We start from the raw sequence: 24,520 nt of genomic DNA on the forward strand, positions 1-24,520 counted from the left end.
GAGCGGCCGGAGGCAGCGCCGCGGAAGCCGGAAGTGGCGCCATTTCCGGTAGGGGCCGCCATCTCGCCGTGAGACAGCAGGAGCGGAGCCGCGGGATGTTGTCGTCGGTAGCCGCGTACTCGGGCCTGGACAGAGACCCGGCCATGGAGCCCCACAGCGCCGCGGGCCCTTTGCAGCTGCGCTTTTCGCCCTACGCTTTCAACGGAGGGTAAAGCCCGGAGAGCCGCCGCTTCCTCCTTCTCCCCCCATGTCCCTGCCTAAGGCTGTCGGCATGGCTACCCGGCTTTGCCCCGCCAGCCGCAGGCCTCCCTCTTCGTGGTTGCTCGGTTCGATCTTGTTCCTCAGGGCTTCACCTTACAGGCCAGTCACTGGGTCTCGATGTGGACGGGCAGGTTTGCGTGGACAGGAGGTAGAAATTGGTATCTGGGCTCTGCTCTGGAAGAGCTTTAAAGATGGACCGAACCTTTCCTTACTATCTCAGTGGGTTTCTTGCGCTAGCAGGCAAGGGGCAGGTTGAGCATCTGAGATGAAAGAGTTAGGGTTTATTGGCCGTGTCGTTAGATGTAGTTGTGTCTGTAGCTAAATCAAACTACTTCATCATTTTCTGTTATGTTAAATAGCGGGTAGGATTAGTCGGCCAGACTTAGTTTCATAGATAAGTGTTTATTTTTAAGGGTTAGCGTAAGTTCAGGAAAAAAAATACTCAGAAGGGGGACCTTTGAATATTGTATTCTTGCATGTTGCATTCAAGTTGTCTTTTTTTTTTATTAGTTACCATCTTTATCTTAAATAATACTTTTCCTTGATAGTACACTAAAAGAATCAGCGTTGTGGAAAAACACTGTTTAGGACTCCTAACAATGAAGAGCTGTATATTTAAGCACTGATTATAGTTTACCAACCAAACTTTGTACTTTAAAATATCCCCACCCAACTGGAACAAACAGATGGTCCTTTAAGGCAACCAGGTTAATTAATCAGGTCCTTATGGATTTGAAATTTTAATGCAGCTTTTTGCGGTATGTTGCAAACAGGGTGGAAGGCCATGATTTTAGCCTTGTTTCTGCTACTAAAGAGCAGTGTGGTCTTTGGGTACCCCTCAACTTCTTGAACCCAGATTTCCTTGTCTTTCTTAGCTACTCATTTTGGCGTGGGGGCGGGGGGAGAATCAAAAGAGAAGTATTTTGTAAATTGAAAGCAGTTATCTTTTTTAATCCTCATGATGACTGAATGTTAGATGGTATATGCCTCAATTTTACAAATGAGCCTGGGCCCTTAGAAGTTAAATTTTTTTAGTCACAGAGCTGGTGTGAAGTTGAGCCCCAGGATTTGAATCCATAGCTGTGTTGCCATGGAGTTTATGTATGCTTTTATTATTGCACTTCTAAATATTTCCTATGACAACTAATGAAGTAGTTATACCACAAAATGCGTTAATAGACCCATTTCATGAGGCACTTGCAGATTCTATATAAGACTTATAAGGTATTCAGTTTTCATTATTCACTTTTTAACCTTTGTAATCCAATTACTGCCCTAAAGTTAGTTGCTATGGCGTTCTCATTATTGAATTACCTTTTCTCAGTCTTCGTTCTTTTTCTTTAATATTTACTCCTGCTGGCTCTTGGGCAGCCTTTGCTTCTACAAAATAAGACTTAGTCCTGTGTCTTTTTCTATTCTGACTAAATGTGGTTAAACTCCAGTTGATGAGCCTCCACATTTGTCACTGAGTGCTCTCACGCGTTTCATTTATGGGAAGATATTCCCAAATCTGTTTCTCCAGTTGTACCTTTCATGAGCCCCTCGATTCTGGCTTCTTAAATACAACTTTCCACCCGGATTTTCTTCCCTCACCATAACTTAAGATATTAAAACAAAAAGCAAACTAATTATTCCTCTCAATCACTTCTTATTTACACTGCTTATAATTAGGCCATCATGCTGCTTGTCAGAGTTTAAAATCTTGGATGTCAAAATTGGCTCTTCCAGCTTCTAACACATTTTGGTAGTTACAGAAACCTGTACAGTTCGTGTGTTTATGTTTTTTGGATTTACCTGTTTCTTCCTGTTTACGTTGCTACCTTCCTACTGCATTAGTCTTACTGAAAGAGTTTCCATCCTATTTCACATATAGTGTTATTGTCACAGTAGTCTTCTTAAAACTCCACTTTGCAAATGGAACTTTTCTCATTCTGCTCGTATAACCTTTGGTTCCTCACAAAAATTCCGAGATCTGTGCTTTTCCATGTGAGATCTGCTGCTGTTGGATCTGTCCGTGACATAAGCCTTATGCCACTCCACTTGTATACACAAAAAGGGACACCTGAATAAGTTGTTTGAATGTTCTATTTGAATTATACCAGTTTTCCTTTATTCACTGTTCATGTTATGTGCAGTACCATCCTTTTCTACTTGGGACTTTCAGTGCCATCCCACCTCGGTAAGAATAATGGCCGAAGTTTTCTGAGCGCTTATGTTCTGTGAGGCACAGTGCAGGTGCTTTATGTGGGTCATGCCGTCTAACTCTCACAGCCACCCTGTAACACAGCAGCTGCTGATATCATCAACTTGAACTTGGATGATTTGTCCAAGGTCACAGAGCTGTTAAGTGGCAGGGACGGGTTTTGGGTAACTCCAGAGCCCAGGTTCTCAGTGATCATACTCTGCTGTCTCATGCTTATGCCACAAGGATCATAGCTAACACTTTCTGGAGGACCAGTTATGTGTCAGGAACTGGTATGAGGGGTTAACAATTATTAACTCATTTAATCCTCTAACACCCAAATAAGGTAGCTACTGTTATGATCTCTGATACACATGAGGACACTGAGGCCTTGAGAAGTTAAGCAACTTACCCACCGTCTCATTACCTGCTAAGCAGGAGAGCCAGACTTAGAACCCAGACAGTCTGCTTTTAGAATTCATGCTCTAGGCCTCCACTAAACTGCTATCATGAGCCACACAGCCACTAAGGGAAAAGTTTTTTCTTTGTTGGTCCATTTTCCAACAGATAATTTGGGTGTCTTCCTGAGTGCAAGACATTATATAAAGACTTGGATATAAAGAAATGAAAAACATTAAGCCTTTGGACTTCTCTGGAGGTCCAGTGGTTAAGAATGTGCACTTCCAATGCAGGGGGCAGGGGTTCCATCCCTGGTGAGGGAACTAAGATCTCACATGCCGCTTGCCGTGGCCAAAAAATACAAAATACAAAATTAATTTTACGGGGGTCAGGGGTGGTGGTGTGATGAATTGGGAGATTGGGATTGACATGTATACACTGATGTGTATAAAATGGTTGACTAATAACCTGCTGTATAAAAAAATAAATAAAATTAAATTAAAAAAATAAAAAGTGGGATAGGTTCTTAAAATGAGCAAAAAATATATGTATATATTTATACATACGTGCTTATGACTTTTATGTGCAAGAGAATATAAATTTTTAAAAAAGAGAAAACAAAATAAATTTAAAAGAAAAGAAAAACACTAAGCCTCTCTTCCCTGAGCTCGGATAGCTTGTGTTGTAGCGCCACTGTCTACACCTAACTGCCCTTCCACCCCCCGGCGGTAAGGGCCATGGCCTTTGGCTGTTTTATAGTATCGGTAGATGTTAATTTTTTGATGATGGTGATAAGTTAGTGATTTTTTTCTGTTACCTTCTGCTAAGGAACCTGTAGCTCTGATTTAGGTTTGTGTTTTTTACGGAGTACTTAATATTTTTTTCCCAGATGACTTGTAGCCAGGGATCCTTTCCCCTGATCTTTCCTCTTCCGTCTGAATCCTGCACTTGCTTACATCTAGTATATTTTATCCCAATATATGCTGTGGAGCATTCTCATTTTGGGAAAGGTGTTATTACCATCCAGAAGAATTCATTAATTTTTTGTCTTTCTTTTCCCCTCAGTACTGTATTGGCAATTGCAGGAGAAGATTTTTCAATTGTTGCTTCTGACACCCGACTGAGTGAGGGGTTTTCAATTCACACACGGGACAGCCCCAAATGTTACAAATTGTAAGTAAATATTTCTAAGGACATGTTCTCAGCATCTTGTGATTTAATACTGCAGGAGATTTAACTTCTAAATGACTTGTTTCATGAATTTTTAAATTGCCTGTTTGGAGCTTAGCTTGCATTTTTGTTAGGAAATTGTTTTCTAATAATTCAGTATGTAGTCTTCATGATATTTGCCATATCTAGGTACCAACAGTGTTTTTGGTAACTTAAATATTTTTTACCTCAACGTCTTATGAAAATTTCAAATATACGACAAAGGTAGCATAATTTTGTAGTGAACACTCATATACTATCACCTAGATCTTATCAGTTTTTTATTATTATTACTTTATCATACATATTTTCATCTTTCTATGCATCCATTAATATGTTGAATTTTTTTTTTTAATCTGCACCTTAAAAAAGAAAATAACCTGAAACATTCAATTTAACCATATCGTAAGCAGTTATATCCATGGTTCACAGTTTTAATGGGGTGCTTATATTTTTTCTAAAACATAGGAAAGTCATGTGTATGGGGAAAGAAAGTCTGCATAAATTACCTAAATGCATCTTGCGTGTTAGCAGTGTTTGTATTTAACGTTTTTAGACACAGTTAAAAGTGGTGGTTACGCCTGTGTTGGTCCACAAGATCGTCTTAACCTTGAATTGTAGCAGGGGTGGACTGATGAGGTTCGGGTCCTCTGGGAGGGCCTTGCGGTGCTGCAGGGCATGAGCTGGCCCACATCTTAACCTAAAGAACAGTGAACGTGTCTTCATCTTCCCAGTTCCCTTTCTGTCCACTTCTATCTTTTGATACCCCTTTCTCTTCTCCGATTTGTAGTGCACCCATGCTATAATTTTTTTCTAAGTTGTAACTTTTGTAATTTGAAAGTAGTAACGTCATAAATAAAATTTAAATACGTAATTTTATATATATTATCCTTGTGCAAGATTCTGCTCATCTTTGTAATGTTCTGTTTTAGTTTGTGTGCTGCCTAAGTGAATACCCTTTTTTTTTTTTAATGAAATTCAGGTATATAGAGACAGAACATTAATGACTTTCTGTGTTTCTGTCATGCATTTTTTTTTTAATTTATTTTATTTATTTATTTTTGGCTGTGTTGGGTCTTCATTGCTGTGGGCTCTCTCTAGTTGTGGTGAGCGGGGGCTACTCTTCCTTGTGGTGTGCGGGCTTCTCATTGCAGTGGCTTCTCTTGTTCTGGAGCACGGGCTCTAGAGCGCAGGCTCAGTAGTTGTGGCGCACGGGCTCAGTAGTTGTGGCTCACGGGCTTAGTTGCTCCGCGGCATGTGGGATCTTCCCGGACCAGGGCTTGAACCCGTGTCCCTTGCATTGGCAGGCGGATTCTTAACTACTGTGCCACCAGGGAAGCCCTGTCACGCATCTTTTGCACTAGACCATACATGCAGTTGAATTGCCTGCGTGCCCCTGATCCCATGCCCTTTGGGGCTGACCTAGAGCCAAGTCTGCCTCTTCCTCACCTGTTTGAGACTTACATTTCCTCTTTATTCTTTGCATAAAAACGCCTCTTCATTTATGTACCTGGATTTTTGGCAAAAGCATTTTGAAGCTCAGATTTTGTCCTACCCTCTTGGTACTGTCAACTCTTCTCAGTAGTATAAGCAATGAAGCCTTATGGTATATTGGGGGTCCTTGGCTCAGTGCAGTGAGGTTGGTTGTAGGGGTAGATCAGGAAATGCGGGTGATGCCCCTGGAGGTGCCAGTGGTCTCCCCAGCTGGACAAGTATGTTTTGTATGAGTCATCCTTATATTTCTGAAAGGAAGGGTATCATGTGGCCTCTGCTGATTATTTCTTGATGAGATTGGTTTGTGTTTCCTTATACATGTCAAGACTTGGGAATTAATTTTTGAGACAGAGATGTACCAAAATTTTATCATTTTCCCTCTGGTGGGCATTTGGGTTGTTTTTGTTTGTTTTGTTTTGGAGAGCCATTAAAATAATATGTATACTTACACACAAGTGAACCTAGAGTATATCTTTGCAAACTTGCATAAGTTTATTGACTGGATGAATTTCTAGCAGTGGAATTATTGAGTGAAAATGGTGTGCATTTAAATTTCTACTAGATACTGTCAAACAAGCCTTCTAAAAACTTGCATCAGTGTATACTCTTTGCCAGTATCTTGAGAGTACACATTTCCCACAACGTCAGCAGCATTAGGCATTATTAGTCTAATAGGTTTAAATCATCTCTTATTTAGATTTGAATTTCTGATTGGTGTGGAGGTTCTTTTATATGTTTGTGGTGACTTGTGTCTCTTTTTATGTGACTTTCATATAAGTTACCCATCTTTCCATTGTGTTTTTTTTTAATTGAGATATAATTGACATATAATAGTTTCAGGTATGCAACATAATGATTCTGTATTTGTATATATTGCAAAATGATCACAATTAGTCTGGTTAATATCTGTTATCACACATAGTTATGACATTTGTTTCCTTGTGATGAGAACTTCTAAGATCTACTCTCTCAGCAACTTTTAAATATGCAGCACAGGCTTATTAACTGTAGTCACCATGCTGTGTATTACATCCCCATGAGCCATTGTGCTGTTAATGCTTTTCATATTTTTAGGAACCCTTTGTAGAATAAGGAAATTAAAATTAGACTTTGGTTGTATGTACTACACATATATTTTCTTAGTTCTTTTTTTTTTCTTTTTGGCTATGCCGAGTGGCTTATGGGATCTCAGTTCCCCGACCAGGGATTGAACCTAGGCAACGGCGCTCTCGGTTCTTTTTTTTTTTTTTTTTAAACTTTGTTCATTGTATTTTTATAGAAGTTTTAATTTTTTATGTAATCAAATTTATAAAGCTTTTCTGTGTGGACATTGGGTTATATCATATGTAAATTGGCTGCCCTCAACCTAAGGTTGTAAAAAAATTCAGTCATATTTTCCTTAGTCCATTCATAGTTTCATTTATTCTTTTGAGTGAGATGTTGGGGTACAGGACCTCCCCCCCCCCCGCCTCCCCCCAAAAAGAGCTAACTAAATAGTTGCCCCATTACCATTTGGTGAATAATGGGAATGGGAGTTTTCAATTTAAAATTACCCAAGACATGTTTTCCTTTACTGTCAAACCAACTCAGTTTCCTGAAATGTGGTTTTTTTTACAGAACAGACAAAACAGTCATTGGATGTAGCGGTTTTCATGGAGACTGTCTTACCCTGACAAAGATTATTGAAGCAAGACTAAAGGTAGATGCTTTTGTATATGTCTACACTATTGAAAGCTAATAACAGTTCTTTAGACTCTTTTAAGCGTACATCATGACTTGCTCGGAATAGCTGGAGAAGAACTAGTTCAGCAGGTGAAACTATAACCTACCCTGGAAATGAAATGATACTGTTAATGCAGCATCATCAAAGTAGCATAATGTGAAACTACAGCAAGTCCCTTTTGTTAAAATACATGTACAGTATGAAGTAAAGGATTATCTACCTTTTTTGAGGCAGACTGGGAGGGGTTTCTTCTGAAGATACTCTTCCCTCAGAAATGAAACAAATCCGTTTCTGCAGAGGAGGCAAGCTTTTAGACCGAAGCCTGGTCTGGAGTACCGTCAGCTGACGTGCTCTCTTCATAGCACTGCACTGTTGGCAGGAGCAGGGGAAGAAGGAACAAACCAGCCGTTGGCGCTGGAGGCATGACCCACGCCATTATCACCTACCCACGCCATTGTCACCTACCCCTCAACAGGCTTTCGTTGGTCGCTAGCTGAGGAAGGAGATTCGACACAAGGTGGATGAGGGTGGAGGAGACGAAGAAAAGGGTGGTATTCAGAAGAAGTAAGAGAACGAGACAGACTAACCTGTTTTACAGTTTTTAAAGGGCTGACACTGCCTGCATGTCTTCCGTGGGAGCTGGGGAGGCATAGAAAACAAAGGAATGCTGACTTGATGAAAGCAGAGGCCTGTCTGGATTTTCATTATCGCCCGTGTGCATTAGCAGTGTTTGCTGCAAATAGTTTCAGGGAGAATAGGATAGGTGTAATTTGGACTGTACTAAAATGGATTTTATCTGTAATAATAACCAGTAACTACTCTCTTCTTAGTTGGTAACAGTATAGGGTTAGAGTAGGATTCTCAATCACCATGTGTCAATATTCAGAAATGTAGCTCTGTTTCTTAATCAGTTATAGCCTGCTGACATTTCTTAAACTGCTGATATTTACAGTGTCAATATTATATGCTGTTAATTTTCTTATTTAATTTTGTAGGCTATGTGTCGTAATTTTTAATTTAGTAGTTGGTAAATCCAGCTGGTACATGAAAAAGTTAGTCGGGTTGGTCGCGTTCTGTTTTGCCTATTTGTGAATAACCCTTAAGATTATGAGTGATGCACTGGAGTATGTAATGAATTTGTTTAACTGATACTTGCTTTTTGAATGTGTAGAAATGATTTCATTCAGCATTTATCAATTGTTAACATTTATTTAAAACCTATTTATATTGAAAGCTTTAGTGACATATTTATTGAGGTATTTGTATGATTCCTAATGCATATTTTATAAATGGCATTTAGAGGACAAAAATAAACGTGACCGGGAGAGTAGTGTTTTGTTAATAAAATAAAACAAGCAACAGTGAGTTCAACTCAATGTACAGTCCTTGAAATTTTTCTTTCATATAATTATTGTGTAGATGGTGAGGTGAATAAATGTTGGTGCTTGGTTTTGAAATGAAATGAAATCAAGAATTTTCTTTATAACCGTGGAAAAAATGTTTCTATACACCGATTTATCCAAGTAGCTCATTTCTCATCTTTCTTCAGTATTTGTCATTGTTTGATTTTATAGTACTTCTTAGGTTTCTCTTCAGAGATGTTTGCTATATGTAGCTGACAAATTGCTGAACTTAAATTTATTTTATTGGATAATTTGGGATTCCCAAGGATGTAGTAAATCTAAGATTGGAAATCACTGTATAAGATGCTATTTTGGATACTTCTGTTCTCCATGGTAGATGCTCTAAGGATCAAGACCACTGTACTGTATTCACACACAGTTGGGGTGCTGCCCTCATATCTCACAGGTATCTACTCTGCAAAGAGGGGGACTTATATCTGAGTCTGATCAGGAGTTAGCATAGCAGATATCGTCAACTTTATGAGCCATTTGGTTTCTGTGGCAACTGTTCAACTCCGCCCTTGTGCAGAAGCGGACATAGACAATATGTAATGAATGAACGAGACTGTGTTCCAGTAAAACTTTATAGAAACAAGTGGTGGGCTGGATTTGGCCCATGGACTTTCCTGACCACTGTCTGTTTGCAGAGAGGAGAGCTGGATTTGGAACACCCTCTCCAGGTCGCCTCATATGCTCTGTGTATATTTGCTCTGGAGTTAGCAGTGCCTGGGATGAGGATGGCATGGAAAGTAGTCTTTAAGCCAAAGAGCTGAGGGCAAACTTAGCATTCTTTCCCATAGAAGTGTTTGTAGCCCCCAAAAATGACAGGACATAATAAAGTATTATTTTATTTTAGTAGTATTGTGTTGTTTGATCATGAAAGAAACAGGCATCCTTTCCCACTTCACCAAGATAGGCTTTCATTCTTTTCAATTTACTGTTCATTGTTCTAGTCTTTAATATATTCTGCCTCTACATGCGTGTTATTTTTGTTAATAATTGCAGATGTATAAACATTCCAATAATAAGACCATGACGACAGGGGCGATTGCTGCAATGCTGTCTACGATCCTGTATTCTAGGCGCTTTTTTCCCTACTATGTGTACAACATCATCGGGGGACTCGATGAAGAGGGTAGGATGTTTTCTTTCTGGATGATGAATGGGGTGGCATGTCTTAGATGTGTGTGTTTCCAACCAGAGTTGAAAAGAACCAGATACCCTCTTCCCAGCAACTTCATTTTCTCATAATTAAAGCAGTGAAGAAACTGAAGCTAAAAGGGAAATAAATGATTATCCAGAGACACACAGCAAGTGGTGTATTAAGTGAATGTTGGGCAGTCAGTTGTTTTACTATTTTCTCAAGATCTTACATGAATTTGATAGTATATTTAGCATTTTAATCTTACAGAAAGAAACCTGACTTGGAGAAGCTTGACCTAAGTATGATTCTAAGTAAGACAAACATACTTGACTTCAAAAGGTTTTTTTGAAAGTAATGTGTTAAAGAAGTGCATTTCCACCAGTGTTTTTGGATCATTTTTAAAATCCCTCTTTGATTTTCTGTCAGAGTCATACCAGGAGGGCCAGGGAAAATCAGCGTTGTTACTTGACATTTCCATGCTGTTTTTGATCCAAAGCATGGATCAAAGGGCAGCAGTGTTTTTCACCAGGTCTGATTTGAATTGACTTTTAGTTGCTTCCAGAAATCAAATACAATCTCCCAGGACAGATCTGTGCTGCCTTTTAGAGTAGTCCATTGTAAAAAGAAGTTACAGAAATGTCTTGGGTATCATTGAAACGAGTCTACCTCTCTGGGAGGGAAGGTTTCTGGGTAGGATGGAGTCAGGTTCTTCTCATCTCCTCTCTAGTTTTTCCTCCTGTCCGTTTCTGTTCCGTAGGTTTTTTTCTTTGTTCTCCCTCTCTCTCTCTCTCTCACCTCTGCCCCTGTATGTTACCTCTGGGAGCATTCTCATCATTTTACCTACCATGGTTTATATGAGGACAAATTAGGTTGACACAGTTTTTTCAGGCTTTCAAACTTGCTTGAAAACTAAGAGAAAATATAAAGCACAGAAATGGTACATAGAAATTAATTACACTTAATCTGGGTAATTAAATTCTAGCCACAGGTTAGCTTGCCTAACCCAGCATGCTGGGCACTTCTGGTGCCTTTTTTGACTTCAGTTGTGTCTGACTTGAATGTCAGGTTAATAAGTTCAGATTTTAGCAATATTAGTAACAGCTGCCGTTGAATCTCAGCAGCCGGACATGTCCTTTGAGTCTTCCTGAGCATCAGGCTGATGGGAGAAAGCTCATGTGTACTGAACGGCAGAGCTAAGGTTTGGATCTGTTTGACTTCAGAGCCCTGTGCTTTGATTTCCACGTGATTACACTCTTGCTTGTTTTGGTGGTATTCGCAGGCATTTCTAACCTTTTTTTTCCCCCCCTCTAATCTTGTCTGGTTTGATTTGATTTTTATTCTTTAGAGGAATTTATGTGTGTAGTAAAGCCGTCCTTTGCCTTCTTTTTCTGTTTCCCAGGACAGTCTCCAGCTCTTTCACCCGTGCTTTCCTCTTGCTTGGTTTATTTCCTTGTTTGGTGGTGTGCATCTCTAGAGAAATTTCTGAAGAAAGGAATCAGGAGACCTTTTTGAGTCTTTTCTGTATCCTAGTGTTGTGAGAGGTTACAGCGAGGCTCCTCGTCCAGAGTCTTTTCTCATTTCCTTTGTCTCCTCTGCCTTCTTCTTGCCTCTCCTCCTCCTCCTCGCCCAGCCCTGCCTTCTCCACAGCCACCTGGGCTGTGATCCCATAGGTCCTCATTTTTTCCCCAGCATGTTGTCCACCTGTTTATTTTTTTGTCCTGCTCTGAAGATTTCCTCAACTTCAGTGCCTCATTCTTTACTGAGCTTTCTATTTTTGCCATCATTAATTTCCAAGAGCTTTTTCTTATTTGTTAGCTCCTTTATTTTTATTTTAAGTATCCTGTTACTGCTAGATTTTTTTTTTGTACTTCCTTTGAAGTTTTCCTGTGTTCTCTACATTTTATCCAATTGCTTTTTTTAATGCATAATTTGATAAGTTTGGAATATGTATACACCCACTGAGACAATATATTCCTTTTTTAAAAAATTATTTATTTGTTTTTATTTTTGGCTGCGTTGGGTCTTCGTTGCTGTGCGCAGGCTTTCTCTAGTTGTGGCGAGCAGGGGCTGCTCTTCATCACGGTGCGCGGGCTTCTCATCGTCGTGGCTTCTCTTGTTGCAGAGCATGGGCTCTAGGCATGCGGGCTTCAGTAGCTGTAGCACTCGGGCTCAGTAGTTGTGGCTCGTGGGCTCTAGAGCACAGGCTCAGTAGTTGTGGCGCATGGGCTTAGTTGCTCCGCAGCATGTGGGAAGAGATCTTCCCGGGCCAGGGATTGAACCCCTGTCCCCTTCATTAGCAGGCAGATTCTTAACTACTGCGCCACCAGGGAATCCCTCAGATTGCTTTCTTCATCTTGTTTATTTTTGGCTGCTGCCTTCTACATTGGAGGCTTCCTTCAAATTTCTTTTGAATTTTGGCCGTCCATTTGTACTGAAGAATGATAATCAAAATCTGGTCATAAAGGTCTGCACTGAAGGAGTACATCAGCTCTCCATTTAACACTTCTGTTTTTGTACCTGCCTTTTACCTTGTCCGTGCTTAAGCCTGGTGCCTCCAAGTCCAGAGCCTCTGCTGAAGTTTTGAGATTTTTTTTTTTTTTTTGGCTGTGTTGGGTCTTCATTGTTGTGCGCAGGCTTTCTCTAGTTGCGGCGAGCGGGGGCTACTCTTTGTTGCGGTGCATGGGCTTCTCATTGCAGTGTCTTCTCTTGTGGCGGAGCATGGGCTCTAGGTGCGCGGGCTTCAGTAGCTGTGGCTCGTGGGCTCTAGAGCGCAGACTCAGTAGTTTTGGCGCATGGGCTTAGTTGCTCCACGGCATGTGGCTTCTTCCCGGACCAGGGCTTGAACCCGTGTCCCCTGCATTGGCAGGCGGATTCTTAACCGCTGAGCCACCGGGGAAGTCCTTGTTTTGAGATTTTATTTCCTGTCTTTTGTGTTGGTGGAAGTGGGGCTCTGTTCCTATGGAGTCCCTCAGGACACTGGGTCAACAGCTGACTTCAGCTCACAGTCAACAGCTATCTACTTTGACCTCTGTGCCCTTACCTCTCCAGTTGCAATCATGCCCTCTTTTAAAAAATTTTCCCCAAGTTAATGAGGGCTTTAGTTTTTCTGTAATGAAAACAATAATGCTTATAGAAGTCAAATAGTACTGGGAAATACAAAAATAAAAGTAGTAATCCCCCAAAGCCTGTCCCTAGAGATAATTACTATTCAACTTCTAGCGAACATTCTTTTAGATATCTTGGTATGCATACGTGTACACTACATAAGTAGGATGTAGTTTATACGTTTTTCTGGGACTGTACAGTGGATGTATTATCACTGAGGTAGTTTTATGCTGGTGGATAAAGACATGTGTATGATTTCAAGGCTGACATACGGGATGGAGCTGCACCGTAGTTTCCCCACCAGTCCCCTGAGGGTCATGTAGGTTGTTTCCAGTTTTCTCAATATAAACAATATGACAACTCCTGTACATACAATTTTGTGTACTTCTCCGACCCTGCTTATCTCCTTGGAAAAAATTCCTAGAAGTCGAGCTTCCGGGTCAGAGAATATCTATGTGTTGTGCGTTCTACTGGCACCATGGGCTGGGCCTTAAGAAAGAGTCCTCCTGCTCTCTTCCAGCAGCGGTGTGAGTACCTTCTTTTATTTTGGGTTTTTTTGGTTCTGTTTTTGCATCCTAACCAGTATCAGAATTTTAACACATTCTGTGTCTTTGCCTAGTAAATACTTTGTTGTTTTAATTTATATGTATTTTTTGTTTATAGAGGTTGGGTGTCTTCGTGTTTATTGCCCTTTTCATTTCTTCTTTGGAGACTGACCCATGTGTTAATCTTTGCTCATTCCCTTATTCGCAGGTTAGTCTTTTTCTTACTGATTTATAAGAACAACTGTGTTAACCCTTTGTAATGTATGTGGTAGACACCGTGCAAGAGTGTTCTTGGTCTCTGCCCTTTTGGGATGTGTCTTTAGCTACACACAAGTTCCTGAGTTTCATCCAAATCTGTCGGTCTTTTCTTTATGGTATTGAGTGTCTTAACTTTGTTAGAAACGCCTTCCCCACCAGAGGCTTACCTGTGTTTTTTTCTAGGACTTGTCTGGTTTTATTTTATTTTTTACTTTGAAATCATCGCACTTTTTAAGAATTATTTCGATGAGGAAAATCACTTTATACCTACAGTCAAGACAGCCTTCTGCACTCATGTTACAGATGTCTCTTGCTTTTTCTAAGGGAGTCTTTGAAGCTGTGGTCTTGGGTACATTCCACTCTTTCGTTTTCCTCAAAGCTGTTGTGTGTGGTTTTCTGAGATTGGTTTGCCCTTCGGTAAATCTTTTGAGCCTCATTTTACTTGTGGCCTATTGGCCTCATGAGCGATATGGTTGTTCTTTCGGCTTTATACCTCAGAGCGCTTCTTTATGTGTTGAAGTTAGTGGCCTTGCTCGCTGTGACCTTGTTTCTTGTTCTAAGCTTGCTCCCACCAGAGCACTTCTCCAGGTTCTTTCAGGTGCTGCCTCCTCAGCCGGGTTAGGGTTACGGTTATATCTCCGTAATTCTGCTGTGGGAAAAATACACACAGCTAACGTTGGCAGTTGTCCATGGTAGGAAGAAGATTGTCCTTATCTCGCATCTCCCAGGGTAACTACTGGAGTGTTTCAGTTATGGCATAAGGTGTTTTAAAAATCAGTTGTGTCACTTTTAAGTCATACCTTATAAATGATCCATGATTTCTCACACTCAGAACACAGTTGTTTTTAAAAGGCCTTTTTAAAAATTAGTGACATGTATTCTTTGTAATAAACTCAATACCAAAGCATATAAAGTGATTCACTTCTTTTCCTGTCTGTAATCCCACAAAGATGGATAACTACAGTTTACTTATTAATCTTTCCATACGTTTTTGTGTGTATATATAAATGTGTGTACAGTTTACTTAAGGCCTTTAAACAAAAATAGGACTGTACTCTGCATACCACAGAGCTCTTTATTTTACATTGTCCTACGGATGTGTCCCACAGACCTGTCTTCCTCTTCGTGGTCTGCACATTGCTATCTTGACATATCATTTTCTGCTAATGGATTTGGTTGCTTGTAAGTTTTTGCTCTGTAAGAGATACAGAAATGATCTTGTACATATTGCTTTGTGTGTTTATGTAAGCATTACTTGTAGGTAAATCTTAATTCTGCAAGTGAAATTACTACTGGGTCATAGGGTATGTACTTTTTCTCCCTACTCTTCACTGCGGTGCACGGGCTTCTCATTGCGGTGGCGTCTCTTGTTGCGGAGCATGGCCTCTAGGTGCGCGGGCTTCAGTAGTTGTGGCTCGCGGGCTCTAGAGCGCAGGCTCAGTAGTTGTGGCGCACGGGCTTAGTTGCTCCGCGGCATGTGGGATCTTCCCGGAGCAGGGATTGAACCCGTGTCCCCTGCATTGGCAGGCAGATTCTTAACCATTGCGCCAGGGAATTCCAGGGAAGTCCCTGAAATTTCTTCTTAATTAAATTGATGCTTTTATGGTGCTGATGCTAAAGAGTGTGCTTACTGTTAGTTTAAAAATACACAGTAAGTTTCCATGCTTCTCCCATGCAGCACCAGGGAAACCTGACACTTGTGTCTGTACTGCAGCTACACCAGTTAGCTTTGTGCGAGTGTCGTGAGGAGTTTGGTGCAGAACTTAGAGCAGGACCTGTGGTTGTCAGCTAGTGAACCTGTGAGACCACATGCATGGTGGGAGCCACGGCGTGGTGTCCGGTGATGGTGGCTGGAAGAGAGCACGAAGCCCCTGGTGGCAAACGCCATAGCGGACAGGAGTGGGCAGGTGGGCCTCCGATTGCGTTCTGAGGGGAGGGGAGGGGAGGGGAGGAGCAGACTGCACTTCTTCTGAAATTCTAGCCAAGTTGATAGTCCATTTTGTATCACATTTTGATTAGATTTATTTTTACCACGATTTGGGAATGTGGTCAAGATGCATCCTTACGGAGACTGTTTTCTTCTTTAAGGGAAGGGCGCTGTGTACAGCTTTGATCCGGTGGGGTCCTACCAGAGAGACCCCTTCAAGGCTGGAGGCTCAGCCAGTGCCATGCTGCAGCCCCTGCTTGACAACCAGGTAATAAGACTGCGCCCGGGGCTGGTGGCATTAACACGAAGTGCCTCCCTCTGCGCTCTCGTCGTGAGCTTAGGGGGGCGCAGAAGTCAGCGCTTCCTTGCGATTCGCTGCTGAGCTGCTTGGCTGATGTGCTCCACCCAGCCTTCCTGCCGCCGCGGCTCCAGCTGCTTCCCTGGTCTCGTGACTCCGGAGGCGCTTCGGTCTACGGTGGTTGGTCCATGTTTTTGGTTCTCCTCTTGCCATTTTTACGTGAAGTCACGAAAATGCATTTCTCCCCCAATCTCACCATTTCTGTGTCGCCTCATTTTGTATTCTAATTTCCAAGCATATCTTTCATTTGCCCCCTTTTCTGTTAGTGCTGGCCACATTCGGGCTTGCATGGCCTCTTGCCTGGATCATTGTGTTTATTTCCTAACATCCTTTTTGCCTCCAAGCTTACTTCCCTACTTCATCCTCCTCGCTTATCTGAAATGTGTTATGTGATATGTAGTTACCCCTGCTTATTGCTTATCTGAAATGTGTTATGTGATATGTAGTTACCCCTGCTTATTGCTTATCTGAAATGTGTTATGTGATATGTAGTTACCCCTGCTTATTGCTTATCTGAAATGTGTTATGTGATATGTAGTTACCCCTGCTTATTGCTTATCTGAAATGTGTTATGTGATATGTAGTTACCCCTGCTGATTGCTTATCTGAAATGTGTTATGTGATATGTAGTTACCCCTGCTGATTGCTTATCTGAAATGTGTTATGTGATATGTAGTTACCCCTGCTTATTGCTTATCTGAAATGTGTTATGTGATATGTAGTTACCCCTGCTTATTGCTTATCTGAAATGTGTTATGTGATATGTAGTTACCCCTGCTTATTGCTTATCTGAAATGTGTTATGTGATATGTAGTTACCCCTGCTCGTTGCTTATCTGAAATGTGTTATGTGATATGTAGTTACCCCTGCTCGTTGCTTATCTGAAATGTGTTATGTGATATGTAGTTACCCCTGCTCGTTGCTTATCTGAAATGTGTTATGTGATATGTAGTTACCCCTGCTCGTTGCTTATCTGAAATGTGTTATGTGATATGTAGTTACCCCTGCTCGTTGCTTATCTGAAATGTGTTATGTGATATGTAGTTACCCCTGCTCGTTGCTTATCTGAAATGTGTTATGTGATATGTAGTTACCCCTGCTCGTTGCTTATCTGAAATGTGTTATGTGATATGTAGTTACCCCTGCTCGTTGCTTATCTGAAATGTGTTATGTGATATGTAGTTACCCCTGCTCGTTGCTTATCTGAAATGTGTTATGTGATATGTAGTTACCCCTGCTCGTTGCTTATCTGAAATGTGTTATGTGATATGTAGTTACCCCTGCTCATTGCTTATCTGAAATGTGTTATGTGATATGTAGTTACCCCTGCTCGTTGCTTATCTGAAATGTGTTATGTGATATGTAGTTACCCCTGCTCGTTGCTTATCTGAAATGTGTTATGTGATATGTAGTTACCCCTGCTCGTTGCTTATCTGAAATGTGTTATGTGATATGTAGTTACCCCTGCTCGTTGCTTATCTGAAATGTGTTATGTGATATGTAGTTACCCCTGCTTATTGCTTATCTGAAATGTGTTAATGTGATATGTAGTTACCCCTGCTTATTGCTTATCTGAAATGTGTTATGTGATATGTAGTTACCCCTGCTCATTGCTTATCTGAAATGTGTTATGTGATATGTAGTTACCCCTGCTCATTGCTTATCCGCGTCATCTCCTGTCACTCCGTATTCCACTCAGATCCTTGAAATGATGTACCTTCCCGTCTCCATCCCTTTGGAGACACCACGGCCTCCGTCTGGAACGTTACTCCATCCTTTAACTCGTTTATCCTTTAGCACTCCTCTACTCAGATGTATTTTCTGCTGAAGCTTTCTTTTCTTCTCCCGGGAGATTCAGTTATGACAGCTTGGGGCTCTCCTGGCTCTATTTTCTTCTTAGTTTCAGCGCATTCTGTAACGATAGTTTGCTTACGTATGTTCACCCCTCTACTGTATGCTTCTCAAGAGCAGTGGCTTTGTCTCAGTGGATATTTGTCAGGTGTTAGGTATGTGTAATTCAGCCAGGTCTGGAAATATTTCAGTTGAGGGACATTTGAAGTTTGTGTGATGTGTTCATTTTGAACCCTGAGACATGTGAAAGCCTTGGGGGAGACTGGACTGCTTTTGTATGGTCACATGATGCCTCATCCAAGTTTTCTGTCCCACCAGGTTGGTTTTAAGAACATGCAGAATGTGGAGCATGTCCCACTGTCCTTGGACAGAGCCATGCGGCTCGTGAAAGACGTCTTCATTTCTGCCGCCGAGAGGGACGTGTACACTGGGGACGCACTCAGGATCTGCATCGTGACCAAGGAGGGCATCAAGGAGGAGACTGTGCCCCTGCGGAAGGACTGAGTTCTGTGCCGTTGTCCTTGATCAGTTCAGAACTGGTTAAGTTTGTACCTGGGGACTGTTGGACCGATCTGTTTTATTAAAGAATAAAACCCCAAGCACTTATTTTGTTATGACTTGTTTTCTTCCAGGACAGAACTAGGAAGTAGAATTTCTTTTTCCTTCCATTTTCTTCATTCTTCCTGTATTTTTCTGTCCTCCAGAGCTGTTTTGTATTTTAAGGATACAAAATCTTTTAGCTTTCATCTATCTGGAAAAGTTCACTGTTTTGATCAGCTTATCGTCTTACAGTAGTCAGCCCATCTCATGAAGAGAGTGTTTGTTTGGAATTTATTTAGCCCACCCAGCTTGCCTTGAAGGGCAGATTACCTTTAAACCATTTCAATTTTATTAAGACATTAATGGATGTAAATACAATATGTTAAAATTTATCATCCCTGGGATTGTTAAACAGTCTGGAATGGCTGTTTTGGAGGAAAATCTTTAAATCAACCAGAATAGAAGAAAATTGTAAAAGCAGATAGCCCTGTAAACGGGCTTTAGCCAGAAATCTGGAATAATTTTTATGAACACTTTGGGAATGTTAAAATTGATACCTAAATTTCGATAGAGTTTTTGTTTTAGAGCTGTTAAGTGCATTTTGACTCCATCAAAATGCGATGGAGTCAACATTGGATTTGGAGTAATTTTCTTGATGTCGAACAAGTCAAATTTTGTGCTACGTAGGGGTGTGATTTGCCTCGCGGCCAATTTTACTGTTGGCCTTCCATGAAGAATTTAAATGATCAAAACCCTGTAGAGGATACATATTTTCAAATTTGCTCGAGAAGTATTTGTTGAATACTCTCTCACGGGCACCAAGGATGCAATGGTGACATCTCATTCGTTTCTCTTAGAACATCACAACTGGAAACTAGACTATCCCACTCAAGGTACACATTTGTCTTTATTATACCAGTTATCCAGAGACAGACACAGAATCAGTAGGATACAGCCGGAGATTTATTACTGGTCACTGGCTCACACGGTTATGGAGGCTGAGGAGTCCCGTTCCCTGTGGCCTGCAGCCTTGAGACCCGGGAGAGGTGGGGGTATGGGTTCCAGTTAGAGTCTGAAGGCCTGAGACCCGGAGAGCCGACGGGGTGAGATCCTGTCCCCAAGGACGAGGGACGACAGCAGTCCCAGTGCAACAGGGAGGGAGAACAATTGGATGATGCCCACCCAAACTGGGGAGGGCAACAACCTCCTTACTCGGTCCAGTTCAAATGTTGATGTGGGATTCAGTTTTTCACTGCTTAAAATTATATATATTGTGCCTAAAATGTTTCTATAAGGTCCTCACCTCCCAAGGTTTCTAGGACCATTTTCCCCCCCACCCTCAGTTACAAATTATTTTAGCATAATATTCCTCTAGACCGTGAACGTGGTCTCATTTGAAGGTCTTGTCCAGAATGTGCTAGATATGGACCCTTCTGGAGCTCCCTGTGACTCCAGTTTGAGTGGCTTTTATAGGTCATTCAATCTCAAGTGCTCACCTTAAAAAGGCAGCCTTTCAGCACTTCGATAGGTTGGAGGTGCCAGCCATTAAGGTCCTGATTGGAAAGCTGCCATTATGTTGTGACTCTGCTTTATAGATGAGCTACATTCCCGCCTGTAGCACAGAACTGAAAGAATCTGATAATGTTAGAAATTGTTCGGGGAAAGGAGCACTTACTCTTTGGAGGTATTAGCCATGGCTTTGGTTTACACACACTGAATTGGAATGCTGTGTAGATGTTTGTTTTTTCTTTAATTATCAGAGAAGAAATGCTTTTTTGCAGTCTGCTCGACAGGGCTGCCCAATGGGGTAGCGCCGGCTCAGAGCTGAGCCTGTGACGGGCAGGGGCTACTCTTGTGCCTCTGAGTTTCACACGCAGCCACATTGCCCGCTCTAATTGCAAAGACAAATCAGGCTGTGAGACAGTGACTGCAAGCCTACTTGAGAGGAACATGAACCACTTAGTAGGAAAATGGTCTTTATTACTAAACTGTCTCAATGATTACCCTGATGGGTTTTCCCCCTGCTTTTCTGTACCTGCTAACCTAGGAGAGCCCTTCAGTAACGTCTTCTGACTCCAGGGTCTACCATTCCCTCTGTTTGTGACTTTCAAGGTGTGACTAGTGGGTCCCCTATATCAGAATTCTGTAGAGCGCTTGTTAAAAATGAATTCCTGGGGCTTCCCTGGTGGCGCAGTGGTTGAGAATCTGCCTGCCAATGCAGGGCACACGGGTACGAGCCCTGGTCTGGGAGGATCCCACATGCCGCGGAGCAACTAGGCCCTTGAGCCACAACTACTGAGCCTGCGCGTCTGGAGCCTGTGCTCCGCAACAAGAGAGGCCGTGATAGTGAGAGGCCCGCGCACCGCGATGAAGAGTGGACCCCGCTTGCCACAACTAGAGAAAACCCTCACACAGAAACGAAGACCCAACACAGCCGAAAGTGAATAAATAAATTTTTAAAAATAAATAACAAATGTTCAAGTACAATTGGTGTCTTTCAAAAAAAAAAAGAATTCCTGGCCCACCCCAGACACATTGTCCTGGTTTCTGGACTAGGCCATGAAAACTTGCATTAGGAAACAAATACCCAATGTGAAAACTCCCGTAACTCTTCAGGCAGGCCCAGTCGGAGGAACAACCCTTAGGAGACATACAACGAAGGACTGATTACAGGTTTGACCTCGTGCCGTTGTGAGGGGCCAGTTAGAGGTGCGTGTGCTTGTTGCCAGGGCCCAGGGCACAGCGCAGCCTAGGCTGGTGGGAAGGGACAGTGGGTGTGAAGGGAACACACGGCCAGTCTGGAAACTATGAACTGGGGCGTGAGGACATTCTCAGCAGCCCCACTACCTCCAGAGACGGCTACAAGGGGCTGAGCTAAACACGCACCCGGCCCAGCAGCCGGGAGAAGCTAGAGGGAGGCCGGCGGGAGCTGAAGGCACCACCACGCCCACCAGACGGGCACAAAAGGAAGACGGGTGCTGTCTCACCTCACCGGCCAGCCCGCTTCCTGAGTCGGCAGCAGCAGGCCACATCTAAACGTGGGAAGGACATTCAGGTTCCCACCCCACAGAGGAGGAGGCAGCTATGTCCATGGGCGATTTGGACCGCGGGCAGCCCGAAGGCTTGGAGAGCTGGGGTACAAGAACCTCCTGCTACCGTTCTGCTGGTTAGGCCAGAGGGTATGAGAGAGTTGTCTGTTAACATCCGGGGCCGGGTTACTCTCTTGGACGGGGAGGGGCTCACGGTGTGTCTGTAGTGACTCTGGGCACGTCCAGCCGAGGAAGAGGCCCTGACCACCACGGCCACCATCACCCTCTCTGAGCAGGTGCCCAGCGTCTCTGTCCTGAAGGCATCTGCTCTCCTCTCTCCTCTAGCATGAGATTAGCTGCCCATGTGGCTCTCCCTGGTCTGAGTGCCTCCTTGGAGTGTGTAATCATCTTTGAAAAATGTTTTTTCTGTAATAGGAAAATCTTTTCAAAAAACAGCCTGGGAAAACAATAAGCAACAAAAAACCAACATGGGGTATGAATTGATATCCACAGGGCAGACTTAGAAAGTATAGGTGACCTGGAGTGTGGTCTCACACACTGTCCTCAAGCAGACCCACAACCTGTGCCTCTTCTGCAGTGAGATGTTGCTGGAGGGGCCCTGCTGGAAGCTGTGGGTTTGGAGGAGGAGTTGGCTGCGGTCCAGGGAGGCCATCGGACCCTCACTCTTAATGGAAGTCAGATCTGTGGGCCACTCTCCCTGAGGCCACTTGATGGCAGTGTTGTCTCACCTGGCTGGCCATCCTGCAGCTGGGGACCTGGTGTTCGGTAAGGAAGCATGTTGCTGGCCCAAGTTCTCCCAGCGCAGACTGCTGAGCTCCTGTGAGAGCCCTGAGCCTGGTGGTAAATCCTGTTTGGTAACCTGGAAGGAGGGTTGCCTTGCTATGTGCTAAATCCCCCTCACCCTCATATCAAAGTGGAAAGGACAGGAGATGAATGCAGAAAAATTGGTAGTAATCGATACTGGCAGAGATAAACCGAAAAGTTGGGAGGTAGTTATCTATACTGGAGGTCCTGTGTATGTGTATGGGTGGGAGGGGAGAGAGGGAGAAAGAGAAAGGAGGGGAGAAAACATCAGAACACAGAATTTCTTTGGAAATGGGGAAATTTACGGGGTTTGCTCAGGTAGCTGACTGGTGGTAGAACTGAAATTAAGACTCAGTATTCGTTTTATGCTACTGGGCTCTCTCTCTGGGTTTTCTTTGTTTTCTGCTACCAGTAAATCCTTTTACTTCTTGTACTTCAGTATGTTCCTTTCAAATGAACTGTGATGTTATGATGCTCTAAGGACCCAAGGCTACAAATGCCACTGAGATTCGTGGGTGAAGATTTTGTGTAGGAGCTCATGGTAGAAAATATCCACAAAGTCATGAGCACAATCTCCATTTAATGAAGTTCTAAATCCCAGGGAGTGGGCTGCTTACTTCGAGTAGTAACTACACCCCCAAGAAAATGCAAGAAAAGACTTGCTTTTCTTGCATTTAACTTAATGCCTTTTGACTTAATAGGAGTTGGCCTCTACTGATTTCCTGTGCCACTGGCAAGGGAGACATGTGTTTTCCTTATATATCACAGGTAATTTTGCCTTTCTTCTCTTTTGCTCAGAAGAGAAATCTGGTAACCCCGAGGCTGACCTGCCCTAACTGGAAAAAGTTCAAAAAGGAAAAAGGAAAGCTTGCCATTATAATGACCACATTTTCTAAGCCAAAGTTTGAAACATGCTGTAACATACGGTCTGACCAAACATTTCAATTCAAGGCTGTCTTTCAAATATTAACACTTGTAATAGACCTGTTAAGAGTACCTATTTAGTTTTGGTTTTCTTTCCTAACATTTATTTTTAACTATTTCAAAACCTGCACCTGGATTATGTTTTCTTCCCGTTCTGATAATCTCATCAACTTTTTGAATTGACTGTTGAGAACCACGAGGCTGGCCTAGAGGCCGAAGACACGGCTGGTCCGTTTGTGGCGATGTTGCTGGTTTTCCTCTTCACTTAGGATGCTAAGAACGTCCACCTACAAACCTGAAATGTTGGCTAGCATCTCAGGAGGTCATCTCGGACTGTACGAACTCTGTTATCACTGCTTCCTGGGAGGGGTGCTGTGTACGAATCTCTGGAAGCTTGTAGGCTTGGGGAAGGCCTCCAGGAGAACTGCCAACCATCCTGCTCCTGGACTCTGAGGCTCTGAAAGCCTTAAATGTCATGGAACCCTCCCCATTTGTAGGATCCTTGTGAAACTTCTCAGAGGGAAGGGGAAGGTGTGAACAGGGAGAAAGACACAGGGTCAGGGACAGGAGGCCCTGGGTAATGTCAGAGAGCCAGGGTGGTTGGTCATATTCCTTTCTGCAGGCTCTGAAAAGAGTATGAACCATGTGAGCTGGGACTTGAGAACAAAGAAAAGCCAGGGGTTTGAGGATCTTGGGGATGAGTTTGCAAGGCTCATTTGTTCCCCGAAATACCAGCTGAGCACCATCTCCGTGCCAGGCCTGGGCGCAGCACTGACAGACACCAGTCCTCTGGAGAAGCTCGTCTTATGGTGGGGGAAGGGAGACAGTCAACACAGAGGAATATAGGTTCTAGAGGGAGCAGAGCAGGAGGGAGGCTGTGCTGGCGACTCTTCCTGAGAAAGAAGCCAAGCGCTTAGTGTTGTGCGTCAGCGGGAGGCTGGGACCCTAACGCGAAGGTCATGTGTTGAAGCCTCAGCTTCTTCCTGTGCGGTGCTCCTGGTTCCCTTTGAGAAAAGCACTGGAACTCGGCCCACGTGGGCTGTTGCTGGTGGGGGTCCTGACGTGCAGCACATCTAGGTAAATAAAAACCTCATCCAGACGCTGTTTCTGTTTTAAGTTCCTTATAAACCAACCATTGGGAATGATTGAGCAATTTATGAAATACTGACTACCTAGGAACTCTGCAGCCCTTAAAAGTAGTGCCCATGAAGCCCTTGTGGTAACACTGCAGAATATTAGGGCAGAACATTACATGAAATCCACAGAATGAAAATTGTCTGTGCGCCATGACCATAGGTATGTGAAAACATGAATATAATAATGCAGAAGAAAAAACATCCAAA

The 24,520-nt window shown here is 42.8% G+C and overlaps 1 protein-coding gene across 1 annotated transcript; it reads left to right on the forward strand.

Annotated features, from left to right (window-relative positions):
- The first annotated feature begins 30 nt into the window (after positions 1–30).
- On the forward strand, positions 31–18,465 carry PSMB1 (proteasome 20S subunit beta 1). The gene is made up of 6 exons (XM_007186032.2): positions 31–208; positions 3,908–4,015; positions 7,163–7,244; positions 9,677–9,806; positions 15,812–15,918; positions 18,178–18,465. Exons 1-6 carry the CDS (start codon positions 96–98, stop codon positions 18,361–18,363), a joined length of 726 nt encoding a protein of 241 aa, XP_007186094.1. The 5' UTR covers positions 31–95; the 3' UTR covers positions 18,364–18,465.
- The last annotated feature ends 6,055 nt before the right edge of the window (positions 18,466–24,520 follow it).

The sequence above is a fragment of the Balaenoptera acutorostrata genome, chromosome 14, assembly GCF_949987535.1.
Source record: "Balaenoptera acutorostrata chromosome 14, mBalAcu1.1, whole genome shotgun sequence".
NCBI classification, from domain to species: Eukaryota; Metazoa; Chordata; class Mammalia; order Artiodactyla; family Balaenopteridae; genus Balaenoptera; species Balaenoptera acutorostrata.